The sequence below is a fragment of the Sphaeramia orbicularis genome, chromosome 21 (genome assembly GCF_902148855.1).
Source record: "Sphaeramia orbicularis chromosome 21, fSphaOr1.1, whole genome shotgun sequence".
NCBI classification, from domain to species: Eukaryota; Metazoa; Chordata; class Actinopteri; order Kurtiformes; family Apogonidae; genus Sphaeramia; species Sphaeramia orbicularis.
In genome coordinates this window covers 40,895,790-40,923,637 of record NC_043977.1, presented here as the reverse complement: position 1 = coordinate 40,923,637, position 27,848 = coordinate 40,895,790, and the positions used below count along the sequence as shown (strand labels likewise).

General features: G+C 38.7%; 2 protein-coding genes and 1 long non-coding RNA gene across 5 annotated transcripts; 2 read left to right on the top strand and 1 right to left on the bottom strand.

The window, feature by feature from the left end:
- Positions 1–16,737, top strand: hcn5 (hyperpolarization activated cyclic nucleotide-gated potassium channel 5). 2 transcript variants are annotated; one of them, XM_030125802.1, is made up of 10 exons: positions 1–354; positions 2,097–2,283; positions 2,911–3,015; positions 4,514–4,651; positions 5,558–5,719; positions 7,502–7,595; positions 7,708–7,835; positions 11,143–11,289; positions 12,006–12,243; positions 15,095–15,274. In XM_030125802.1, the coding sequence occupies exons 1-10, from the start codon at positions 170–172 to the stop codon at positions 15,124–15,126; spliced, it is 1,416 nt and encodes a 471-aa protein (XP_029981662.1). In that variant the 5' UTR covers positions 1–169; the 3' UTR covers positions 15,127–15,274. The 2 variants fall into 2 exon arrangements, with proteins under 2 accessions (XP_029981662.1, XP_029981661.1); XM_030125801.1 differs by lacking the exon at positions 15,095–15,274 and adding an exon at positions 15,296–16,737 and having other exon boundaries at positions 2–354.
- On the top strand, positions 6,088–7,449 carry LOC115413059 (uncharacterized). Its single transcript, XR_003934422.1, has 2 exons — positions 6,088–6,211; positions 6,993–7,449. It is a non-coding gene; the product is annotated as an uncharacterized LOC115413059 (long non-coding RNA).
- Positions 16,535–24,367, bottom strand: LOC115413055 (uncharacterized). 2 transcript variants are annotated; one of them, XM_030125807.1, is made up of 6 exons: positions 24,271–24,361; positions 23,940–24,050; positions 23,744–23,824; positions 22,768–22,957; positions 21,573–21,776; positions 16,535–18,378 (listed from the first exon to the last, which is right to left on the bottom strand). In XM_030125807.1, the coding sequence occupies exons 3-6, from the start codon at positions 23,794–23,796 to the stop codon at positions 17,641–17,643; spliced, it is 1,185 nt and encodes a 394-aa protein (XP_029981667.1). In that variant the 5' UTR covers positions 23,797–23,824; positions 23,940–24,050; positions 24,271–24,361; the 3' UTR covers positions 16,535–17,640. The 2 variants fall into 2 exon arrangements, with proteins under 2 accessions (XP_029981667.1, XP_029981666.1); XM_030125806.1 differs by having other exon boundaries at positions 23,940–24,367.
- Between the last annotated feature and the right edge of the window lie 3,481 nt (positions 24,368–27,848).

Sequence of the window (27,848 nt, the reverse complement as noted above, 5' to 3'; positions counted from 1 at the left end):
ACGGCTTCTATAAGCCCAGAGGTTGATGGAAAATTACCTTGTGACCAAAAAGGGGAGGTCAGGACTAGTAGTGCCAAGCAAAGTCTGACTTTGCTCCGAGAAGAAGGATCAGCAGCAGCAGAGCAAAGGTGGGATGGCCTGAACAGAGGGGGGGGGACTGAGGTCGGCCATGGAGAGACTTAGGAGTACCGCTGCGGGATGCAGAACAGCCACCTGTGGATGGAGGTCTCTGCTTCTCCCACAGCTCAACCGGCAGTCCCTGTACGTGTACGGCAGCGAGGTGGCCGTGGAGAAAGAATGTCAACGACAGTTGGAGAGCGGAGTCTTTGTCATTCACCCGTTCAGCCTCATGAGGTATTAATATGTATTTGATAGATTCAGGCCAGTCTAGTGCTGAGCCAGCACCTTCAGCTGCATTACTTGAAAAGTTGTGCAGTTTCTGTGTCTTACTGTTATAAAGTACATTTGTTTTCCACCCACTCCTCTCCTCTCTTCTCTTCTACTCTCCTCCCCTCTACTCTCTTCTCCTCTCCTCTCCTCTCTTCTCTTTTCCTCTCTTCTCTCTTCTCTTCTCCTCTCTTCTGTCATTGCTTCTACAATTCATGACAAATATTAAGCATCGTTGAATAATGTCCTACATTCCAAAACACTTCTGCACAGCATGTTTCAGACCATCATAGAGTATCGATTTCAGAGTTACACTGAGATCAAATTATGTTTTCTTTCCTTGCAATTTACAAAAGCAATAATTGCAATGATTGTGTGGTCCTAAAAAGATGGTTAGAACATTCTTAGAAGTGTAACGGGGAAGGTACATCGTAATCAGAATAAATAGTTATTGTATCTTTCTTTTGTAACTAGTTGTGAAATTGTCTTCCTCATTGCTTCTATACAGTATTTCTTAAATTGAGCATTTGCAGCAACGTCCTGCTTTCAACATCTGCAGATCATTTTTTAGTGGTTATTTTTGCGCAGTGTCTGGAATAATTGTTAGAAAATGCTTTACAAAAGTGAAAAAAAGAAAGATTGTAATGAAAGCAATGAAATTAGAATAGGAGGAGCAAAGACTGACAAAAGTAAGTCATCTCTTTGTTAAGCAGTTGTTTCTCTTCTCTTACATTTTGCGTCTATATTTCATGACAAACTAATTGTGAGCATTAAGTAACAGTTTATCGTTGTGTTCTGCATTCAAAGGAGCTTCTGGACACTGTTTTATACAGCATCAAAAGCAAATTTCCTACTGTTGGGCTAGATCCTTGTCAAGCATCAGTTTAACTTTTAATTCTGTTGTTATGAGATCAAATTAAGTTTTCTATTCCTTACTGGTTACTGATCTTTTTACTGTTAAATGTTCTTCTTCTCTGCTCTTCCATCTCGTTTTCTTTAATATTTCATGATAAACTCATATTGACCATTACCTAAAAATTGTCAGCAATATCAAGGATTAAAAAAAGGCTTGTGTTGGCTGTGTTTCATAGCATCAACAACAACATTCCCACCATTTTAATGGGATACAATTTTATATTTCCTCAGACTAATAATCATGATGTTCCACTGCACTGATGTACTGTTTTTATTCCTGAAGCCACAATGAGTACAATAGGGACACTACAATTAGACTAAAATATAAAAAGCAGCTTTAAAGCAACTACTGTAAAGGATAATAATCAGTAAAAGAAATCCAATCACAATCATCACCCCTGAAATGTATTTTCAGGATGATAAAGGAGGATTAGAAGTGGAAAACCGATGGAATAAACAGCCGCCTTTATATTATGTTTGCATTATTGCTATTATTAGTTTGTAAGGTGATAAGATGTACTGAAAACAGAGAACAAATGAAACAATTGGGGATTGCTGGACCGAGTTATTTGAGCCTGGCAATCGAACCCCGTCTGAAGAGATGTGCAGTTACAGTATCAGAGGATTTAGTGTGCATAAATCAGCTTGACTTACCAGCTGCAGCATTACTGTCCACTGACTTCTTTTAGCAGATGAACTTTCCACTCTAAACCTATATGGAAAACTCAGGGATCCTCATATGTCACACCTGCTCATATTATACGCATGCTTTGTTTCCCTCACTGCCCCTGTAGGACTTACTACATTATGTGCATGATGGCCATCACATTCCTGAACCTGATCGGCATCCCCATGGAGATAGCGTTTCTGGATGGAAACAACGGGCTAGTGTGGGAGGGCTTTAACGTGTTTTCAGACACACTGTTCCTGATAGATGTGGCTCTGAATTTCCGAATGGGCATCATAGCAGAGGACGCTGAGGTGAGAGTGGCTGTACTCTATTTTCAGACACAATCTGGAAGACTATAATCCCTGTGCAGACAAGCACATACAATCCATTTCTGCCCCATCTGTAATCTACTCAATACACGAAAGGCTAGATTAACACCCCTCCCCTCCACAGCTCCTGGACATGGGCAAAACTGGCACCTGACATTTGATTTTATAACAGGGATTATAGTATTGGATGAATTAGAAATATATCTATTCCAATTAAGTATTATGTAGATTATGTTCTGTTTGTTTTCATCTGCTTTTGCTGCGTGACTTCTATCAAGCCAATCACAAATGGCCCATCTGTGGGGTTTACTCTGTACCACAGCAGCATCTGGTTTTGCCAGATTTATTCTCAGTTGATATCTCTCTGTTCAAAGCAGCCTGAAATATTCATGTATGTGCATCTTTAGTTACAATTCACACTGTCAGATTCATGTTGATTCTCTCTGAGCCAAGTGCTAATGCCATCTGACATGACTGTCACTTTTAATTTTGGACAAACTCCCACAATATTGGTTCAGTTCAGCTGTTAAATTATATATGTTATCGTAACACGTGCTGCTAAGCATCTTCATCCATCTGTTCAATCTGCTGCTCGGTGCTCTTTTACAGGAAGCTATTCTGGATCTCAAGAGGATTCGTCTGAGTTACCTCAGGTCTTGGTTCATACCGGACGTTATCGCAGCCTTCCCAATCGGCTACATACTGCTGTTTGCGGTAATAATGGACACACTGTTGCAGCAGTGTCTTATTTTGTGGTCTGTGGATTAATAATGTAATGTTCTTCTATGGTTTATAATTAGAAAAAGATGCTGCACACAGCAATAACTAATGAAAAAAGACAAAAATAGATGCAATACAGAAACAGATGCATCTAGTCAGCCTGAAGAATCTTTTCTATAGAATGAAGATCGCTGTGTTTCCCGTTACTTTTTTAGCAATAACTCGAACTTACAAAATGATTAACTTATGATGTTAATAACAAGACTCCTTTGCTTGTAATAATGCATTGATTGTTCCTTTAATTTGTATTTGAAAACATTTATTTCACAACTGATCACAATAACAACTGATCAAAATGTCATCTCTATCAGCAGATGACTTTCAGTCAAGGTCTGCATGTGTTAAGGCCTTGCCTTACGTATTGTCTAATGTATTAATCAATAATGCGTTCTTCTTGACCTTGAGCTTCAGTTAGTTGATACAGTAGTTGAGATGCCATCTCCGCTGCCGAGGCAATCCTGATCTCTGATAAACATTATGAGAAAACAGTCTTTTGCATTTGCATTCACATTCTAAAAAGAGCAGGGGAAAGATGTGTGCCATCCCCCAGGGCTGAACTTTTGTTTTGCTTTGGGGCTGACCCCTTTTACCGGCAGCGGTGAAGCAGCACACAGGAGACTCCCCTGTAGTCTTGACAGTGGCAGACTTTTAATATTGTAAAGTTGGCTCACAAAAAACATTCAGTGTCACTGCTTGTGAGAAAACTAGCAGAAAGTAACCTCCTTCTAGTCACTCTGTTTATATACACCTACTTTTACACATGTATACGTTACACACACACACCTCACACATTACCCATGTAACTCATGCACTGCGCTGTTCTCAAAGGGAGCTTCGCTACTCTAGCATGACTGTCAGGTGAATCCCAATGAGGAGGATGTTGCTAAACTGGTGGCCAAAATAAATTAAATAATAAAACACATTTTTTATGATTATTATTTACCAGTGCTGAAAAAAGGCAAGTAGACTCATGATTCCACAAAATGAATTTTTCACTAAATCATGTATCTCCATTTACCCATTACTGTATGTGCAGGTAACAACACTTGTTTTCTCCAACGAATTAGATCAGTTAATCTGTTGTCATGATAAAGTTCTCTAGCTTTGTCAAAATGACAAAAACTGATTTCAAGATAACACCAGGTTGCTTCTGCTTGTATCTTTTTCTAGATTAAATTATGTCGTAATAAAGGAAAATGCTCAAATGCATCAAACTTAAATTAACATAGTTTTCTTGTGTCAAAATAACAAAGACTGCTTTATTAAGATAATGAGATAAATCCAGCAACAAGTTCTGTTACAATCTGAAACAACTCCTGAACATGACAGTATAATTGTAAGCACAGCTGATATCATCATTCATATTTAAGTAAAAATATCTGTTAAAGTATACATGACAACTATTAATTAAGCATGTGTGTTTAATTTTCAGGATCTGCAGTACCACAATAATGATAACCCATCCAAGACCAACAAGATGATGAGGATCCTGATGTTTGTGCGGATCCTCAGTTTGATCCGACTGGCTCGAGTCTCCAGACTGGTCAGGTTCTTCAACGAGGTGGAGAAAGTAAGTTCAAACACTGGACAGTCGCTGGCGGTCAAAGCTTATTGCTGAAATTCAATCAACCTTTCTCCTTCCTTCTGATACCTTACCTGACCTGTGCAGCTCCGGTGACAAAGCTGACTTTGAACGCTACCAATATCATGTGTACAGCTGGCATTTCTCCTCAATCAGCAATTAATTTGTATTATTTTCTGATTCTTTTCAGTCAAATGTCTTTTTGTTTCTAATCTCATATATCTAAACATTCTGATTATATAATTTATTTTGGTCATGACCTTTTGGACCCATTTTATACAATACCAACACCTTTATTAATCACACAAGGGACCTTTTTTGTACACAAATTATAAGCAAATTAAGCTAAATTAAATTGTTGAAATCAATCTAATTTAGAAAATTATGTAGTCCAGCAATACTATAAATCAGTTAATGATCAAGGATGATTCCTGTCCCATTCTCCTGTGGTGTCGTGTTTTGTTTTTTAAGCAGGCAATGCAGCGTTTTTCTGATAACTGACAATTGATATTTTAGAAAAGATTGGATTTTTCATATTATTCCTTATTTATCATTCATTTTTGTGTGTGTAATATGTATGTATATGTGTTTTTGTGTGTATGTAACAAATTTTTTTTCATTACAATTACCATTCCTGTTGACTTTTTTTTTTTTTTACTTACCCCGCTCACATGGAAAAGGTAAAACTGACTCTTGATTCCACAGAATTCCTAAAAAATCATCAGCCTCTAGTACAGAAGTCACTGATAAAGTTATAGAATATTTGACACCAAAAAAAAGAGTACCAGCTGAAAGTGTGTCAACAAAACAATTTGCTATGTTGCTGAATCTAGTCCAGACCTGACCACATAACATCTGATGTGTTTCCTGTGTTATTTCATCTCTCCCTCACAGGTCTCAAATGCGAACTTGGAGGTGGTCCGCATGTTCTTCCGCCTCCTGTCCTTGTTCATGATGATCTTCCTGCTGTGTCACTGGAACGGCTGCATTCAGTACTTTGTGCCGATGCTGGAGGAGTTTCCGGCAGATTGTTGGGTCCGAAAAGAGAACCTGATGGTACAAGGAATTTCATTAAGCTTTACAATGGCGGATTTACCTATACCCCCCCCCCCCCCATTTGAAAATCTGCAGAAAAAAAGTGGTGCTTTGACTGGGAATTAAACCCCAATCGTCCATGTCACAGTCCAAAGCATTACCTATTGAGCTAAATCCCAATCATTTTATGTGCTGACCTATTTGCCATCTGATTGTCTTGGTACTTTTCAGTATGTGACATTTACATCCAAGCCTCAGGGTTGATTAAAATTAAAGTGTATGTTGTGTGGGAAATATGACTAATGCACAGTATATTCTATAAACAAAGCAAGCAGGAATATGACAATTCGGAGAGGGATATCACATTTGTATGTATATAGCACCCCCCCATTTTTTCTGGATCCACCACTGCTTTACTTACAAGAATGCAATGTGACTTGTGATTATGGTTGATAAGCTGTTGAGAACAATTGTATCAGTACCCATATCCAGTGTACCTTAAATCACCTTTATGTAATGGGACTAGTACAAAGGCTGAACCCAAGTGCAAGACCAGAACACAGATGACCAATTGAGTGTGTTTATTTAACACAATCACAGTAGTAAAAACACAGCACAAAAAGATTAACACGTCTGAAGGCGTGTGATACTGGACTCTTCGTCCGGGCTGTGAGCAGGGAATATGGATGGTCAGCACGGCCGAGCCGGAGGATTCCCGTCAACACCCCGACAAGAGCAAAACAGAGGATAGTCAAAAAACAAGCCAGGTCATACACAGGAGGGCAATTCAGGAGGCAACAGGACATGAGGGAAAGGCTACTCACGGTCAAGGGCCAGGCGAGGGTCGATACACAAGGTAACACGTTGGAGGCTGAGGTAGTCAGGGAATAGGCAGAATCAGAAGTCGATGTACGAACCAGGTCAGAACCAGACGAGCAGGCAGACGAGGAACAGGCAGAATCGGTGGTCGGAAGGCAAAACGGGTCAAAAACGGGCAGACAGACTGACAGGTATCCAAAACCGCTGGTAAGTGAGCACACAAAGGTAGAACCCAAACTGGCAAAGGAACAGGGGAAAACACAGGGTTTAAATACACAAGAGGGAGGGAAGACAATTGGACACAGGTGGAGATAATCAGGGAGGAGTCAGGTAATCAGCACAGGTGGAAACAATCAAGGAAGGGAAGTAAAGACACAAGACATGACACAAGAGGGAAACTTAACAAAATAAAACAGGAAATGACAGACAAAACATAAAAGACAAACACAGTCTGGGAGCAGACATGACACTTTAGATGATGATTTAGTATAAAATGGTGGTAAAACAGGGCAATGTGTTCCATTGCTTAACAAATTTTGGAACAATTTTTCAGTAGTTCAGGCTCTTCAGAAATATCAGCAGACTTTTTTGTATAACTGCTGCACTGGAAAAACAGAAACAAGTGTTTTAATGAAGCTCCAATGACATTTGTAAAACAATGTATGATTTTAATATGTGGAGACAGTTATGAATTAATTAGTTACTGACTATTAAATTAATAGACAACTATTTTGATCATTGGATTGAGTTTTAAAAAATTCTCAGACTACAGCTTCTTAAATGTGAATATTCTATAGTGTTTTTCCTCCTCTGTGTCATTTGATGCTATCTTTTGCTTTTTCACAATTCTCTGAAATTTTGTAGACCAAGTAATGAAACAGTTAATCAAGGAGCTAGTCAACAGATTAATGAAAATAAATGTTACTTTCAGCTAAATCTATACATCTATATATGTAAGGATCATTCCCTTCCCTTTTTTCCCAGAATGCTACAGTGATTGTAAAATACTCCTGGGGAGTTTTCCGAGCTCTGTCCCAGATGATCGCTCTCTCATATGGCTCTATGGACGCTCCAACAAGTGAGAACTATTGACTTTGTTTATCAGGATGTGTCACTTTTCCTTCAGACATATAACAGACTGGATACAGTATATTCACCTCTTCACGTTGTTTTGGTGTCTTGCTATGCAGATTATGTGGAAATGTGGATTGTCATGGTCAGCATGGTGTCAGGCTGCCTGATGTACACTGTCCTTGTGGCGAACACTACAACCATGATCGCCAACGTAGACCCAGCAGCAAAGGAATACAAGAGCAAGGTCCTTATGGGTGACAGTAAGGCTACGTTCATGCTGCAGACAAAAGTGGCTCAAATCTGACTTTTTTAGCTGATATGTGACATATATCTCATTTTTATGATCGTCTGAACAACACAAATGTGATTTTTTTCAAATTAGACCCAGGCCTCTTTCATATGTGTTCCCAAATTGGACACATATTGGATGTTTTGCAATGCAGCTTCAGTCTGAACAGTCATCTCACATTTCATCTGACTTTAACATCATTAAAATGCAACAGACGTCACAATTCTGTGTTGGAGGAAGCAAGACCCAGAAAAATCCATATTTGCTGTGTGTGGTATATGTCTCCTCTGTGCATGTGGGTCACTTCTAGATCGTAGACTGTTTACACATGAGTCTGATTCAGTGGTGTAGTGGTCCCCGGAGAAGTGGATATACTCTCAATGTGTCCCTCACTTGAAAGACATTTATTCTGCCTTTCTCATTCCATTTCCAATAATTGCGCATCTTCCAATGAGAGGTGCAGTGTCCTGTCAATCAACTGGGGTGGTACTGGCACCTGAGGTGTCCAATCAGGTTCCAGAGGTGGCCAGCGCTAGTTAGCAATATTTTCCTCTGCATGACCTGCCCTACTGTGCCTCTGATTGGCTCATCAGTCCTCAACCCTGAAGGTAACCAATCTAATCAGTGAAGGCAGCGAGTACTAGCCAATTAGGGGCAGAGTAGGGCGGGTCATGGCTTCACCATTCTAGGGGGAAAAATCGACTATCTGGCTCGCAGATAGAACTGAATGGTGCACGTCAGGGGGATTTTGAAGTGGGTGTACCCAATGCTGATGGAAAATAAGTAGGTATACTCTGTATACCGCTGTATACCCTGGACTACACCACTGGTCTGATTGCAGTCGCACATAAATTATAATCATGCAAAAAAACTGATTTCAGCAAAAAATATGAATTGAGCATTAGGACCTGCAGTGTGAACATAGCCAAAGAGTACCACATCAGCAAACACAGCTCAAGCAAACATAAAGCCAATAGTAACAGTAATGAAAGTGTATTGACTGCATAAGTATTTATTGAAGAATTCTTAAGATGTGGTGATTATTACCTCCGCCAAGGAGGTTATATTTTTGCCAGGGTTTGTTTGTCTGTGTGTTTGTTTGTCTGTCCGTTAGTGTGCAACATAACTCAAAAAGTTATGGACAGATTTTGATGAAATTTTCAGGGTTTGTTGGAAATGGGATAAGGAAGAAATGATTAAATTTTGGTGGTGATCGGGGGGGGGGGGGGGGGGGGGGGGCACTGATCAGCCTTGGCGGAGGTCTGCGCTCTCCGAATGCTTCTAGTTGTCAGTCTTTTTTCTATTTATTTAAACTCTGGGCACAGTAAAAACCTTATCTCATATAGTACATATGGGTCAAAACAATTAGTTTCCAATTTGCTTTTCTTTTCAGATTATTCTTAAGATTTTTTTTTTGATGCAACAAAATGTAATTGCCTCAAGATATTCACTCCATCAATACCTACACACCTTCAAGTTCACAGGTATTTTAACAGACTTACCCCACTGAAAACACTTAAAATGTTTTATTTATTTATTTAACCTTTATTTTACCAGGTAGGTCGATTGAGAAACAGTTCTCATTTACAATGTTGACAATAATGAATGTCAGTGTGCCTTGTACAAGCAGAGTGTAGAGATTCAGACAAGGTCATTTCAGAGGTTCATTTACTGAAGTTCACAGTGAAATTGAGCCACGAGTGATGGTCAGGTTCAGAGAGTTTAACTGGAGATTTTTTTTTTTATTAAACCTTTATTTAAGCAGGTAGAGTCCCATTAAGATTGAGATCTCTTTTACAAGGGCGACCTGGCCAAGAGGTTGGCAGCGCACGCCACGAAAGAGGACAGGTTTTAAAAGACAGGTAATACTAAATTAAAACAAACAATAATTTATCAATAACAGAAAAGTTTGACAGTTTTTAACCCAAAAAGACCCAAAGACCCACCAGCAATCAAAATTATCTACTTATCTAAAACGTTTAATAACTTCTGAACCACTAAATCTATCGATATGTTGAAATAATTGGTGCAAAATGTAGTTTGTTGTTTTTTTTCTGGTCATCAGATATGACCCATTTGGACATTCAGAGGCTATGTAGTTACCATGGAAACACTGTCAGCTTCTACAACATTGATTCACCAATAAAACCCATGTAATTTAACAATGACAGTGGATGGAGACACTTGTGTTTACATCGTGTTATTGATACCTTTGCTGAAAAAGTCACTTTTTCTTCAGTTTTCTTTGTTTTGGTTATAATAACTCTCCACTTTAAACTGAGCTTTTATGAACAGTAAATTAAATATAGGAAAATACCCAATTTTCATTGAAAAAATGTAAAATACAGAGAATTACGTCATAATAAATGGTTATAAATCTCTTAAGAAAGGTTAAATATAGAGAAAAATCTATTTGGGAAGTGCCACTAAAGTAGCACTGGGTCTTTAAGGTTAATTTAAAAAAATTTTAAAGTACCCTGTCCAACTGACTCTCACTGTCTCGTCTGTGAGATGGAACGAAAAGCTTGAAGGGTTTTCCAGGCAGAGAGGGCAGCAAAACTGAAGGCTCACTTCTCCAGTTCAGTCTTACCTCTGGGTACATTCAAATAATACATTTCAAAAGATCGTAAAGAATACTGGATAGTGGTTCTTTGGAGAAGTGAGGATAGGTATGATAGAACCATACCGAGAAGAGCTTTGTAGATGAAGGTCAACCAATGGGTGAACCTCCACAAGCTCAAAGATGGAAACTCAGCTTTACCATTGAGTTCACAGTGATGAGTGAGGCGATTACAACCAGTAATAAAATGTAATGCACAATGGTAAACAGGGTTCAAGGATTGTAAACATTTGACTGAGGCACTTATGTACAAAACATCACCACTATCTAACATAGGTAGAAAAGTAGCTGTTACCAGGTATTTGCGAGCTCTGAGTGACAAGCAGGATTTATTTTGGTAGTAAAACCTTTGCTTCACCCTCAATTTATAAACAAGATTAATGCTTAAGTGTAGGTGTTGAAGTTGAAAAGGCTTCAGTGTCTTTTATATCAGTGTTTGTCTTAGGTATTCAGCTACATCATAATTCAATAAACAGAGTATGGCTGTACAAAATCTTAAATTAATGCTACATTTAAAACAGTAAGAATGTAGGGGTTGTAATGCCCCTTCCCTATAGTGATAAGAACAGTTAAGATCATAGAGGACCTGTTCACACTGTGAAAGAAAATGATCCAGTCTGAAAATGCTGTGATTCTCCACAGATGAGCCGTTTGGAACACTACATGGCCTTCATGAAACTCCCACCTGAGCTGCAGCTTCGGATCAACAACTATTACCAGGCTCGCTACGGAGGAAAATGGTTTGATGAGAGGGACGTCATGGACACCGTGTCCACTGCACTTAAAGAGGTACAGCTGTGGCTCATGTGCCTCCAAGTTAATGTTCGTCTCTGAGGAGATTTGTCTGAATGACAACACACCTACAGTCGTGGCCAGAAGTTTTGACAGTGACACAGTTTTTGTTTTCGCAGGCTTCGCTGCATCAGGTTTTTTTAGAGTTTTTCCATGTCTTTCTGAGGTATGTTCAACAACAATTATAAGCATTTTGTAAGTTTCAAAGACTTAATATTAGAGTCAATTGTGTTACTTGGCCACGACTGTAGTATAAACCATCAATGAAATATTTCAATTACAAATACATGAAATATAGCAAAATGCAAGACCTATTTATGCTTTATTTATGCTGTTTTAATATATTTTCAATTTGGAATTTTTCTGTATATCTATATATTTTCTATATATATTTCTAGTTTTCATCCTGTGAACAAAGCATGTGCAAGTGACAACAAAGATCTCCTGTTCTGCTTATTATTCTAATTTGAATGCAAATATCAATTGATTTTTAGAGCTTTAAGAATTAATCAACAGCTATCTTGATAATCATTTAATCATTTTGAGTATTTTTTATAAGAAAACACCTCATCTCAGCTTGTGAAATCTGAATATTTCCTGGTTTCTTTGCATCTTTATGAGAGTAGACTGGGTATCTCTAAGCTGTGGAACAAATATTTGAGTATATTTAACATTTTCTTCATCACATGCTGTATATTTTCTTTCTCTTTTAGCAAATCCTGACAGTGATGTGCAGCCGGCTGCTACGAAATGTGCCAATGTTTCAGAACAGAGATGAAACCTTCATCAACGCCGTCCTTCTCAAACTGGAATACGAGCTTTTCCAGGAGGGCGACGTCATCGTTCGACAACACGTACCAGGTGACCGCATGTTCTTCATCGACCACGGCCAGGTCCTCGTGGAGAGTGACTCCTACGAGAGGGAACTGTGTGACGGAGACTTTTTTGGAGGTGTGTACACAGCAAAAACAGCCCCACTACAAAGATGATAAATGCTCTTAAATTGAGTAATGAAATTCTTATGCATAAAGCAAAGAAAATGTAACAGGTAAAAAAAATAGAATTACTGTTGCTATATTTCTTAAAAGTAGAGTAAAGTGTACAAAATTATAGAAAAAAGCAAAGGTTGTGCTTATTATAAACAAAAAATTATAGATATATAACATAGACTTAATATTCTTAATCCGGGAATATGTAAATCATTGTTTTAATTTACTGGTAAAATCTTGCGCATTGAGTCTTATGAAGACGAAGTTAGATACTTTTCTAATAAAAACCATGTGACATTATTTTTCTTTTTAGAAAATAAAATCTGATTAATTTTCCATGAACAAGGCTTTTTTTAGTTCCTTGAACATTTTTGCAGCACAAATGGAACATTTGGAGCCTCAGGAAGCTTAAACCATGGGATTTTACAGATGGGTCACACTATTTAGCCAGTTAAATTTGAAAGACTATTGACCTTTCATTAAAAAATACAGATAAAAAAAAACATTTCAGGCCATAAAATTAGGAAAATTTAATCAAACCTATTTGCAGACCAAACCACATTGTGACTGTGACTGTGTCCCTCTTAACTTCAAGTACAATAAGGTCAGATCAAGACCACTTAAACCTATAAAGACCCAAACAGCCACTGGAAACCAAAATCATTTATTGATCTGAAAGGTTTCATACCTGTTGATCCAGTAATCCTATCATTATATGTGAATAATTGGTGTAAAATACAATTTGTCATCTTTTCATGGTCATCAGATATGACCCATTTGGACGTTCAGAGGCTCCGTAGTGAACGTGGAAACGAAACACAGTCATCTTCTACAACATTGATTCACCAGTAAAACCCATGGAAGTTTACAGTTTACAGTTACACTGTATTGATCAAGAATAAACCACATTGTCACAATCATTTCATGAAAAGAGGTAAAAAAATATATATTTTATTCCAACTTTATGGACAACAATGTACCTTGCTCTATTGGTACTTTTAATTAGCTTGTGAATGCATGTGAATACTTCTACTACTGGTGGCAGCTTGGAAATGTTTATAGTGATCTGACATAATTATTTTGGGCCGGATCTACTATGATCCCAATTTGTGTGTAGTAATTTGCTTGCGCAATCTAGAGTTTTGCATGTGGGGTGTGACCACAGTTTGCGGGTGATTTACAAAGATTGCTTGCGCAAATTACAACAGGTGCAAAGTCTTGGAGACCGCCCTATTTAAATGAGGGTTTTGTGTGCACTACTGGAGACAATACGCTGTACGAACTGCTCTGGAATAAACTAGCACTAATGGGAACAGTGACTGAAATGATCCAGACGCATGGAAATGAAATGTTGGAGGAGTTTTTTCATAGAAAATATTGCATGTCTGAGTGTGTGTGTGTGGAGGGTGGATTGAATGACTGTCACACGCACATAGTTTTGTCACACTGTAGCCGAATGTCAATGCGTATTTTTAGTCACAATCATCAGGAGTGGAAAAGTGTCCCGTAAAGTGTGTGTGTGTGTGGTGGTGGTGGTGGTGGTGGGGGGGGGGGGTGCATATGTCTCAATTATTTTTTCTTCCATCACTCCAAAAATGTTCACACGAGGGTGGAAAATGTGTTCTCTGCATCTTGTTTCATCATTTCTTTGTCTCCTAACTGCAGCGATGTGTGCGCAATTATGCATCCAAACCATTTGCACCTCCCTTTGAGACGTGTTAAGTACAGACGCAGTTTCTGTGAGTAAAATTGCTTTCGCGTTTAATAAATCACTTTGCGTGTGCTAAATTACTATATTTACATTTTCTTCTCCCAGCACACACACAATTGCGTGTAAACACCCCAAATTGCATATTCATTGTGGCAAATGTATTAACTGGATGCAGACACGCTATTTTGCACCTTTGAAAGACGCAACCCTTATTGCGCACTGTTAGTAAATCAGTTTGTGCAAACTCATTGCACATGCAATGAGTTTGCACAGGTTTTAATACACACAAACCTTTGATAGATCTGGCCCTTTGTTATTTTAGTACTTTATGTAGCAGTGAGTTTTCAAACCAGTTTTTTCTTGTTCTATTTTTTCTAATACGTAATGTATGTTATGTTTGTTTCACACCAGTATTGTTATGCTGAAATATATATTTGTATCACACTATAACATGTCCTTTTTCACATGAAAAGACATGAAAAAAGATGATGACTTTGGCATGATAATTTTTACTGAAATTGAAAACAGCAAAAACACTCTGTAGTAGAATTTGCTCTGTAATGATTTATAGCAGTAAACAGTCTATATGTGCTGCTTTAATCCCCCCAAAAAATCCTTCAAATTGATTCTATTCATTGTTTCTCTAAATAAATGATTCTTATTTTTTCTAAATATTTAATGAATTTTCCTAATTGAGTGGGTTACAGGTTCAACATAAAGTTGTTATGACCCTCACCAGTGCAACTAAAATCCATTTCAACAGATAAGAGGCAAATTTGACATGAAACAGCGTCATTGCACAAAAATGTAAAAAATATATATACATTTTAGTTTAATACTATTAAAAAGTCATTACATTTCAGGATAAACAATGAAGAGTGTTTTCACTTTGTCAAATGTCAAGCCATGTAATGGTTAACCATGTAATGGTTAGTAGATGGCATAGATGAGTAAGTTTACCCTGTTTAACTCTAATTTTAACTGCTTGTTTATCTCTTCTCACTGGACACATTTGCGGTCCTCTGTTTATTTGCAGGTAAAGAAGAAACTTAAGCATAAAAATAAAAATCCAAATCAGAGTGAATACATGTATTTTTCCTAGGATCTGGGATTTATTTAATTCTCAGGCTTTAAGTGGGACCAGGCTCTAATCCTCTGCAATGCTTAAAGCTAAGCAGGCTTCCCAAAACAACTCAGCTAAATCTGGTTATTCAATTTAGGATTAATTGTCAGGTCTCATCCGTCATTAGGGTTGACTCACTCATTAATTACACTCTTGTGCTTCTTTCCCTGCGTACGACAGAGACATGCGTGCTGACCAAAGGCAAACATCTGGCCACAGTGAAGGCGCTGACCGACTGCCAGTGCTTCTCTCTGTGCTGGGACGATTTTCAGGAGGTGCTCGAGGACTTCCCAGATGTCAAAAAGGACTTAGAAAAAACAGCGGAGCTCAATACTGATGGTGGACTGGTGTAAGACCAAAACCAGTACTTGTTTTACTGTGTGAAAGGACAGGATTTTTCCCAGGACATTTAATGGGATTATATAACTGTGAAGGTTTCAGCACGGGGACACAAGATGGACACTAATTCATCAACTGATGAGATGGACTGTGTTAACGCTTTAATAGTTTAACTTTAACTGGGAATTATTCTGTCTCCTAAAGCAGCAGCTATGAGCAATATTTAACAAGACCTCAACATTAAGGACTTATAATGCCTCTGGTAGATGTTGCATTGACTTTTTACCAGTCAGTGTATATTTTAATGTCAAAACTGGAACATATATCAAGCCTTAAAAAAAACATCGTACAATTTCATATATTACAAGTGTTGTATTTGTACTTTCAGCCATCACTCATCCAGATTAAAAACATTACATTCACTAGTGTAGTCACTGACATCTGAGACCATCACATATTCCAAAAACGAGTACAATGTTCCTCAAAAAACTGAAACATTATGCTTGACAGATCGGGGTCATGGATCAATGGCTAAATAATAAAAGTCACTTGTTATCATATCACCTTATATCATTAATCAGAATTTTCCACTACTTTGTAACATTTTACAGAAAGAAACATTAGTGAATTCATTGTCTCAATAATCTGCAAAAAAGAAAATAAGTGTCAGTGGCTGCCTTAGATAGAAACACTGACCAGCACTATGAAATAGGTAAACGACAGGTCGATTTTCACATCCATTATTCAGCATTTTTGCAATTAACAGTATTGTTATTTATCATTAATCCAATATCCGATAAAATAAATGCATTTTAAAATCAGCACTATCTGATGGGTTACATGTTAGTAAGTGAAAGCCTTTCAGCAATGAAACAAACTTTACTCAATTTGAAATTTATTTTTTGATAATCAGTTTGAAGGAATTTTCAGAAAAGTTTTGTGTCAGACACCAAGACTCCAAATCATCGATCACCTACATCATCGAGAGCCAAAGTCTTGCCCCTTCTGTTATACCCCATGGGACCAAACGTCAGAAAAAAATACGGACGCCAGTCAATGGTGAGAGAAAACAATTTTTTAGCCTTTGTGAATTGAATTGTTTTAAAGTATAATTTTACATGTCAAGAAACTCAGTTTGTGGTAAAGATAGTAAAGCAACGTAGGTTTGTGGGAAATGGCTCAGCAGACTGCATCTCATGATATGTGTCGCTGACACCAAAACACTTATGTCAGCATATTTCACCACTTCTTCAAGAATCTGGTGGAAAGGTATTACAAGGGTGGAAAATCTCTACAAGTCTGGTCAATGACAGAGACAGTTATGATGTCAGCTCCACATGTTTCTAGTCTTTGCAGTGACATATTTTCATTGTCTGATACTTTCTTGACTTGTAAAATTATCTTTTAAACTGACAAACACCATGAGAAAATGATGTCATGATTGAAATAGAATCCAAAAAAGACTTTCTCACCACTGACTGCAGTACGTTTAAGGTCCCGTTGGGCATAACCTGAAGAGGCACAGATTCTCTTCTCTATTACAGGGATCAGCTTTGAAAAAAACACATCAGTAGATGAGGGAGGCACTGAGTCTAAAATTCTGTGACCAATGCTGATACAGAAGTTTTTTTATTTGTTTACTTTTTTATAGTTTTGTTGCTAATTGCTAAGGGTTTATAATCTCACATTTACGTCATTAATCTGACAGTACCATCAGAGACGCACACAGTACAATCCACCGCAGATTCAGACACTTCAACAACTACTTGGTAGTGCACTGAACTGAATTTAGCTCTACTGAAACAGAACTGAATGAGGTGCAGCTGCACTCAGATGCTGTCGAATTATCAGAGAGGGAGCTTCTTGTGCAACCACAGATACACACCTGTCACTGGTGAATGTCATCTTATGCACTGATAGGTCAGTGGGGTCTAAAAGAATATCAGTACTGATATTCTCTTAACTCCCACTTTATAAGACCTGCATTGTGATAAGCTGGAATTTAAAAACTCAAATGTAAGCCATTTGTTTTTCTCTAAAATGACATTTATTTGATGAAATATAACACAAGACAAGTTTCTGGCACTGTGAAAGCAGCAGAAATAAAGCTGATATTGTAATATGATTATGAAACATGTGTGTGAACAGCATGTATCTTCTTCAAAAGCTCCTCTTCTTTCTATTTTTTATCCAAACACACACACTGTGCCGGAGGCCAGCCGGTGTTTGTACTCATAGAGGTAGTAGGAGGCTGGGGGGAAGTTGCACTTCATTTCCATCCGGCCTGGCACCACGTGGACCGCAACCCCAGATCCCAGCCCCTCCTGCAGCTTCTGCAGCATCCGTGAGGCCAGGTAGCGTCTTGCCCTGCCTGGGTCTTCTTCAATGGCAGCATACACCTCTGGCGGTGGGTTGGGGATCTTCCACTCCAGGTCCACGATGAGCTGGTGGATGCGGCTCTTGTCCAAAGAGGTGGGTGTGTCACGGTAACATGCCACCACGTGGGGAACTGGTGAGTCAGACGCCACAGACAGGAAATGGTTGGGCTGCTTTTCAGCTGGAATGCCCGCATTTTCATCTGTAGCCTCCTCATCTTTCTCATCGTCCTCCAGGGGTCCGATGGCAGGATGGAGCATCACTGCCCAGCGCAGCCAATCATAGTTCTTCTCCAGGGTCTTCAGGATGGAAGCAGCCGCCTCATCAGGGGGGGCACGGTTCTGCACGGCCTCATCGAGCTGCTGCCGAACATCATGCTCTGCCTGCTCCAAGAAGTAGCCCAGGCAGCGTCCTCCTGTGTTTTTCATTTTCCTGTAGAGGGCACCCATGCGATCAGACCAGGTCTTCATCAGCAGAGCCTGGTCTCTGCCTGTCAAACAGGCCTGAGTGAAGAGGCACAGCAGCCCGGTGCCCAGGACAAAGTTTACCTGTGGAAAGAAAGAAGCAGAAAACAGGGAAAACAGAACCCTAAATGAGCACTCGGAAATAGTTACTTCCTGTTTGTCCATCTGTCTGTCAGCAGAATTAAGATAAACTACAGCAGCAATTTTCATGAAATATGGTGGAAGGTTGGGTTATGGACCAAGGACACACCCTATACATTTTGGTATAGATTTGTAAAAGGGGTGGAGGTTGATTTCTTTTCACATTTTTTAACACTGATCATCTCAGGCTGACTTCAATGATGGTAACTAAGACCTTAGTTATCACACGAACAGTAAAATAACAATGGGCTTCTGATGACAAAATGGAACAAAAGGTAGAATATTCACACATGCTCATGTACCTGCATTAGTTTTGTATATGAATCTGTGATGTGGTGGGAGCTGGTTGGTTTTTGATGCTAGCTGACTGCATTTGAATATAGACAAGCAGAGGAGAGGAACTAAAGACTAAGAGAACAAGCATAAGGATTTTCACAGAGAACCCAGTCTCTCTTCTACAATGCCAGTGTATTTTAGTTCTTTACCATCAATGTAGGAAATTGAGACAGGTGTTGGCGTATGAGCTGAGTGAGTTAATGACTAAAAGCAGCCAGCAGCAAAAAACAGACTCCAACACGAAACAAAATACAAGCCTCTTCATGCAGTAAAATGGGTAGCAATGTCACGGAATAAGAAACAAATGAACTGTTGGCCTTGGTGGAGGTCTGCTCTGACTGACCTAGTTAATGACATGTTTACCCTGCAGGGGGGGCCAGATGGTTTGTTGTAGCTAGTTGGGAAATGTAACAATATACTTTTACTTATACTTATTCCTCTAGTCCACTACATTTCAGAGGTAAATATTCTACTTTTTAGTCCATTACATTTGTCTGACACCTAAAGTTACTTTTCATTTTACTGTTTTTTCTCCCCTTCCTGTCCAGTGTCTCCAAATATGTGGATTTTTTTTTTTATGATACACTTAAGGATGAAGTGATCCTGTAAAAATGTAAAAATGATCACAAAGCTGAAAACAGGCCTGAGTTCATGAAAAGCTGATTTAAGGATATGAGCACCTGGCAGTACACTAAGCCATCTGCAATTTTGCTGACTACACTGACCTACACTCAGCCCAAATTGTCTCATTACAGCAAAACAAAGACTGTTGATGACTGTTTTGGCCCGTTCTCTTAAACTGAACTGAACCCTTAGCCTAGTGAGACTCTGCAGGCTCATCTCTTTGCTCAAAATAAACCAACATGTCATAAACTGTTGGTATGAAAGAGAACCGGGCGGTATTATCCAAGGTTAGTACACAGACTCTGTCATTCTCTGTGACGCTACAGAAGGATTCAGCTTTGAACCCCGGCTTGATGCATAAACTTATCACTTAAATATGTTTATACATGATAAGTTTGTCAAGGTTAAAGAAAGATATCAGTGGTTTCTTTGCTCCACAAGGTTAAGTTCTTGATTTACCGTGGAGGAAGTGGGTGCTGCCCTTCTCTGGAAGTAAAACCTTGTGTTTGTAAGAGATTTTTCTTATTACACAGACAAAATGTATTGTTTGTTATTTATTGTATATCACTCAAATTAATTAAACCAGTATCCCTAGGGTGAGTTTAGCCATTTATTTTGCACTTTAGTGACAGAAATAGTTTTGTTTTCCCCACAACATTCATGCAAATCAAATCATAGTGCATACACGTCCTTGAAAAGAGCACTGCACAAACAAATCACCCATTCAGTACCAATTGCAAGCAGAAATGACTTGTGTATTAAGCCTAATCCACTGAGGCTGGCTGCCTCTCATACTAAAGCCCCTTGGTAACTGGACTTGGGACTTATTTGAGTTTCACAGCAGGACAACAACAGCTGTTCTAAATGGACACACACTGTGCTTTATGCTGCCTCGATGCACATTCTCATACAGAGAGGTAAATACTGATCCAGCACCAGCCTAAAAATATGTTTAGATGGTAATTACATAAGTACCTTTACATAATAAAAGCATGTGTACAGTCTAATAGGTTGACTTCATCTTACCATACATAGTCATTCCATAGCAGGATGGCTCTGTGTGTCATGCTCAGGGGCACGACAGAAAGACAGATGGACTAAAGGATGCATGACTTTGTTTTTTATCCTGACCATCACGTCATTTAAGTTTTTACCATAACAGCTGTTTGCAAGAGCTGAGCTCTGTCTTAGACATTGTACTTTCTTCATCTTATTCTCCTCTGCTGTGGTAGCTATTACAGTAAAGACCGGATATTACACATTTCATTTTTAAACACTGCACAGTAGAAACCCTGAAATGTTTGTATTCCTGTATCCCTCATGTGCAAAACCTTACTGTTTTTTTTTTTTTTTTTTTTTTACACACAGGAAGCAGGAATGACAGCTATTTGGAAAATGGAAATGACTTTACGCAACTGATTTTGGGATTCAAACATTCAAAATTTACATTACGTAATGTTTTTAATAGGGGACACTGGCAACGCTGCTTCCATCCCTGTGCCTTTTATTGGATAAAAAGACTCGCTCCTCCACCAGCAGTGGAGGGAAAAGGGAATTTGCCAAGTCAGCTCAGAAGAAAGACAACAGAAGGTCACAGCTCTGCAGAATTAAAAATTCAGTTTATTTTCAAACCAAGAAGACAGATGCAGCATGCTTCATTTCCCATAGGGACCTCGATGTTTTTCTGTCACATTTATCTTTTTGGTCTGGAAACTGAATGTTTAATCCTGTATACAGCTGTGCTCCTTGGTGTTTACTCTTTCTTAGACACTTGGTCCATGGGGAGATTATGTTTGTGTCATTTGGATCAAGTACAATCTGAAGTAGTTTCTTGATGTTGAGTGTTTGATATGATGAAGGAGTCACATTGACTACATGTTAGATGAAGAGGAGGGGGATAGGACATGTTTTATGCTTAGGATAAGAGGTAGCTTTGTTCACATTGTGGTTATTTTTAGTGTTAGTGTAAGTGTGCAGGAAATTTATCAAAGTCAGAGCAGTGTCCTCTGAATGATGAAAACATGACCATCTCAGTGTCACCTCAGGCCTCCTCCTGCTGTAGTTAAGCAGATGTGCGTGCATCTGTATAATGACTTGCACAAAGAAACAGAAAATGTAACTTTAATTCTCTTCTACAACCCCAGATTGTGTCCCGCCCAAGTTGCAACTTCACCAACCTTGACGCAGAACTCCCTCAGCTCCCAGCGTTTGGGTTTGCGGCTCAGTATGAGCTCTTCCAGGAGGGTGGGCTGGTCGGTCAGAGCGGACACGCCCATCAGCCGGTTGTAGAGCGCCGTCAGCTGCCTCTCCAGTCGGTAGTCCTGCACGTACTGGAGGAACACCTCCTTCTCCTTCTTTGTGAATTCAGACTGGGCCCTCACCTAAAAGAAGCAGCGGTAACAGACTTAGAGACACAGAGGTCAAAGGTTACAATGTGTTCTTTTCATACTATATCAAGCCACTTTAACAACTAATTAAGGCCTGGATATAATGTTTTTCATAATATAACATAGACATTATGAAATGCTCTATAAATATTAGCTTTTTCAGTCTCATTTTTAACACCTGTTTTTCTGATGATTAGTCATATTGGTTTTTGGTTATATTGTTAAGAATTAAAGAAATAATTACAAAAATGACCTCAGTGAAAGACACAGTGCTGAAATGGTTAAATGTGGTCAATAAATAAGACATGGTAGGAATAAACCAATGCTTTACCCATACATTTGTGCAAAACTTTACAGAATACACTTACTATACACTCCTCACTCTTCAAGGTCAGCTCCTACCTGAGGGTCCTTGACAATGTTCGTAAAACATTGTAAAACTAGGCCTGCAATGAGCTGGCCCATGTACGCTGTTATTTACATTTACATTCACAAGGTTGAACCATACATTATGATACCTTCTTTTAATAGATTTTTCCACACGTATATATGGAACAGATCTGTACCCAAACCAAATGAAAGATAACATAACTGCCCAAAAAAAGAGCTGCATTCAACTATCTATATTCTCTAAAGCTGTACTGAGATAATACTTTAAGAATACTTTCATGTGTTACAACACAAATAGTGAATTGACACTTATTCTATGTATAAAATGTAAGAAAGTGTTCACTTCAAGTTTCCTGAGCTAGTCGTCTGATCCGTTGAAAAAGTTGCAAATTTTCTCATTCTACAAATACCATATTTCTTTTTACAGTTATTTGGTTACTTTTTTGTGCATTACATTGTATTGGCAATTTTTTAAAAATAATATCTGACTTTGGCAGTACAATGTAAAGGGCTGATCTTAAAGTAAACAGCTCTACCTTTAACATTAAGGGGAAACCTTTCAGAGAACTGAGACCTGCACATGAGCTTTCCTCACCGCAGTGCCCAGCTGGTAGTAGACCACAGCCAGGTCATCCTCCAGACGGTGGACTTCCTGGTCATCCAGCAGCCCCTGACCTGATGCTCCCAGCTCCTGATCAATACTGTCCAGGTTCTTCTTAGCCAATTCAGTCTCCTCTGCTGTCGCGCTGCCACCTAGGTACGAGCAAATGCCCTGGACCAGAACCCTGAATACCACATTAAAACTCAGATTGCTCTTCTTGGTACGTTATGCTGTTGTGTAAAATGACCAAAAGCATCTACTGATCTAAACTGCTGATCCACTAATCCTATCAATCCATGTAAATCTTTGGTGTAAAATACAGGTTATCATCTTTTCATGGTCATCAGATATGTCTCATTTGGACGTTCAGAGGCTCCGTAGTGAACATGGAAACACCGTCATCTTCTACAACATTGATTCACCAGTAAAACCCATGGAGTTGGATCAATGACAGTGGATGGAGACACATGTTTTATGTTCAGTCAATACTACATTTTACTAAAAAAGTCACTTTTTCTGAAGTTTTCTCAGTTTTTGATATAATAACCTTCGACTTTAATCTGAGCTTTTATGAACATCTATTACATTTAGTGAAATAAATAGAGGAAAATAACAGATTTTCACTGAAAAAATTAAATATACAGAGGATACTCTTGTAATAAATGGTGATAAATCGCTTAGACAGAAAAAAAAAAAATCATGTAGGAACTGCCACAAAAGAAGCAGAAGAAGTTTTTTTTCTGTTTTTATATAATAACCTTTGAATTTACTTTGACCTTTCATGAACAATGATCATTCAATTAAAACATAGGAAAATAGATAATTTTCACTGGAAAAATGCAAAATTCAGAGGATGATATTATAATAAATGGTGATAAATCACTTAGGAAAGGTTAAATAGAGAGAAAAATGCATTTGGGAACTGCCACAAATGTCACACTGGGTCCTTATGGGTTAAAGACAAACTCACCTCACAGTCTGCATGTAGCCCACTGGCTCTAAAACCTTTCCAAACATCGCCATGGCCCCGGAGCTGTGTCTAAAAAGTTAGCTATAGAGGATGTGAACAATTAATCCAACATTCCTGTTAAGGGGTATAGAGGTTAATTACATTTCTTCTACCAGATAAAAACTTGAAGCGTGTTGAGTTCTTTCATGCAACTCACCGTGGTTGTTACAGGTGCAGGTTTGTTCTGACCTTCACTGTTTGTCCATTATTTATACACCCTGCTGAACACCTGATGTATCTGATAAGAGTCACACACCTTCAGCTACTTCTGGATTTCAGAATATGATGGGAGAATAAAAAGACACCAATACACTGAGGTAAATTAACAGGTCAAATTAGCTCCATCAAATGTTGAGGTGTTGATCAGCTCTGTTTATATGAAAGGGTTTGTGCTTCTGTCTTCACATGCTATTCATTGCATAGAGACGTTGTAAGACACTGGCAAGCTGGATAGCATTTGTGAATATCATCGGGGGCATTTATTTGACCTGACAATGGCTCCATCTTCTGTCAGCACAAAACTGAGAAACCACTGACTTATCCAGTGGCGACTGCTCGTCCTTCAGACAGGGGAAGTTCATTGTCGGCTTACATCAAAAAAAAAAATTGTCAGGTTATTTAAACATACATTTGGCCCTCTGTTCCTTTTTAAGAAAATGGTCAGTGATCTTATCATACCAAGTAGGCGTCTTTTCCAGGGACTGGACCAGTGTCCTCTCTATGTCCAGCAGAGCTGGGCTGCTTAGACGGCCTTGGCCCATTGTGTTGTGGGTGTAAGACTTCAGCCTTTTGAAACAAGAGATGCTCCTTTCACTCCGACAGCCAACAGTATGATTGATTTAACTATCTACAAAACGATATTAAACTTGAACAAGAAATGATTAAATTACGTTACTGAAACAAGAAAACGCTGAAATTATGTTAAATTGAAACAAGGAAGTCCAATGAGTGTGTTTTATTTACAGTGCAAGAAATGAACAAGTAATTTCGTAGCGGTTTCTCTCTTGATTTCACAGCAGAATGTGCGACGGTATTAAACTGAACTGTGTCAGTGAAGGAGTAGATCTCAAAATAGCTGTCAATCAAACGGGATTCAGCCTTTCGACTGATCCTCCAATCAGCACGTGGGATTCTGGCGTCCAGCCCGGCCGAGCTCCACCCACAGCTCCATTCACCCCCAGAGACGCCCGGCATCTGGGGGCAGGACAGCATCGTGGCATTTATCCAATTACCGTCCAGTTTTGAGGCAATGAAAAAAAACTGTTCCACTCAGTCCCATTGAAGTGCATGGACGCTGAGCGTCTACGGACAAATGCACTGAGCGGAGATCGAATGAAAAAACAGCGCAACGGGAATGTATGAGAAGTGAACAACATCGCGTTTGTTGATTTGTGATAAAGCTGATTCTGAACGAACTCATCTTTGAGATGAACATGCTCTAACACATTTGTAGTCAATAAAATGTCAACACAACTGAACATATTTAACCATTTAATTTTTGTAATTTTAGGGGAAGCCGGGCTTCCCTTGCAGTCTATGAGAAATCGCCACTGGTTTTGACCTAACTAGCTAAAATAGCCAACAACTCTCCTTCCAAATAGAATATTTTCATTGTACATTTCTCACCAAGATATGACTTTAGGTGTTCTTTAGCTTTAGTCCATGAATAATAATAATAATAAAAATTTCACAGGAGCAACTCTAAGATTTAAAGGGTAAAAAATGTGAACCTAGCTACATATTTGGTTCAATTCTTAAAGCCCAGGCGTCATTAAGTTACAGGTTTTTTTACACTACAGTTTTTCATCCTGTTTGTAACCATGTAAACCTGCATATACGATCAATAGACAAATAAAAACCTTTATATGTTAATATTTGCAACCTGTTTTACTTGTTAAAACTTCCAAAAGAGATCATTGACCATGCTTGTGGATTTCATTGAAATAAATAGTATATTTTGTGTATTTTTGGGTCCAATATGTTATTAAAGTAAGATCAAGTCTGAAAAGAATTATCAGATCATATGGGTGAAATAATGCTGAAAAACCAAAAAACCAAACATGGGTATGGTTAAAAAAAAGTATCGTGTTATATAAAGGTCAAATCAGTTTTGGAAGACAGCCAAAACAGGCTCACACCCCTAAGGGTTAAACACTATCTTCCACTACGAACCACTAGATCAGTGAGGTACAATCCAAGCAATGACATGTTTGTTCAGGGTTTGTGATTTGGATTCTGTCATGTGCTGTGTCAGTTGGGATTCTGTTGTATTTTTGTAGTTTTTCTTCTGTGTATGGGTGTGTGTTCTTTGTCTTTCTCTCTCTACAGATAGTGGTTGAGTGAGGATGAGCTGCAGGTGTGGTCCTGGACTGCTGCTGCTCATTGGTTCCTCGGCGATGAGCAGGGAAATATAAAGCAGGATCACCGTACCTTCTAGGAGACTCCTCTCTTCCCATCCTCCTCATTTGTAAACAGCCATCTATCATTTTTGCTGGAGAGCTTTGTATAATCAGTTGCAAAAGGAGGGAATCTTTTTCTTTAAGTTTTCTCCTGTTTTTTGTTAGGAGGGTAGGTAAGATGGATGTACTTTGGTTTCCTTGGTTTGTGTTTGTAGGTCAGCGTAGTGAGCTTGGAGTATGATTCTGTTTGTTATGTTTGTTACTTTGATTCCCTACCTGATTTAATTACCTCCACCAGGTATTATTGTGATCACTTTGCTTTATGTGTTTGTTTGTTAGCAAAGTAACTCAAAAAGTTATGGACAAATTTTCATGAAATTTTCAGGAAATCTGGATATTGCTGGTCATTTAATTTTTTTTAGCTTGCTCCTGTTTAAGGGACATGGAGGGAGGGGAGTCTCACACCATGTTACGTCTCAGCAACCCCTCGACTGAGCGTAAAAATGTTCTATAAAACAAACTGAACCTCCATCTGGGGTCTTTTACAAAACAAGAATAAAAATGAAGTTTGTGCGGTTTATTGCAGTTACAGTTTGAGGCAGAGGGGTCATTTTGGGTTTTGTGGGAGGGTCTGGTCTGGGGTCTGGGTGCTGGTCCTGGTCTCCCTCACAGGTCCATCACTGACGTCTCCTCCGATGTCATTTACACCCACATCTAGAAATATCAAGACAGAATCATTGACACTGTGTGGATGAGGAAGAGTGATTTCAGGAAGTGATTTTGTAAATGTGGGTCTTCAGGAGACAGGAAGTGGATTTGTACCGACCTCTGGATCTACTGGTTCTGATGGAAAACGACCGCTGATGGATGAACGGCTCCATCAGACAGGCCTCCTCCTTCACAGACAATCTGCATCGCTGTCTTTCCTGCAACACAGTCAAAATAAGACCCAGGTTATCCACTGTGACACCCACTGTCACACAACAACACAAACGTCCAGCTGTAGTGGACATTCCTGATCAGATGCAGAAAAATGTGCAGAGACCAACACATTGACTTCCATGCTGAGACAATGTCTTTGAACCACTGATGACCCAGACCAGCGTCCATTGTGTCTCTTCCTATTTTCTCATCCTGCTGCTGAAAACAAAAAAACTAAGAAAAACAAGACAGTTGTAGATGAAATCATATTGCACTTGAGCTTTGACAATATTAAATATTAAATCTTAAATCCAACTGAACACTGCAAAAAAAAAGTGTCAAAAACAAGATAAAAAGACAAAATCTGAGGAAAAAGGGACTCAAAATAAGTGAAATTATCTGTCCATGCAGCAAGATAATTTCCCTTGAAAAGATTTCTTGAATTAAGATTGTTAAATCTAGAAATAGGCATGTCTACGGATGTACTTAGAAGGCTTAATAAGCATAAAATACTGGATTTAAGATGAGATTACTTCAAATGTAACTTTCTACAGTCTCAAAATAAATGAAGTATATTAAATATAAGCTGAGTGAGCTGGCTCTAAGAATTTAAGTCTTAAAATAAGAGTAACAAGTAGAAAAAAATTTGTTAAAATAAGCATTTGATTTAGCTGAAAATGAGCACTTCAACCTGGAATCAAACCCAGCTCTACTGTACTGGAGTTCAACGCCTTACCTACTGAGCT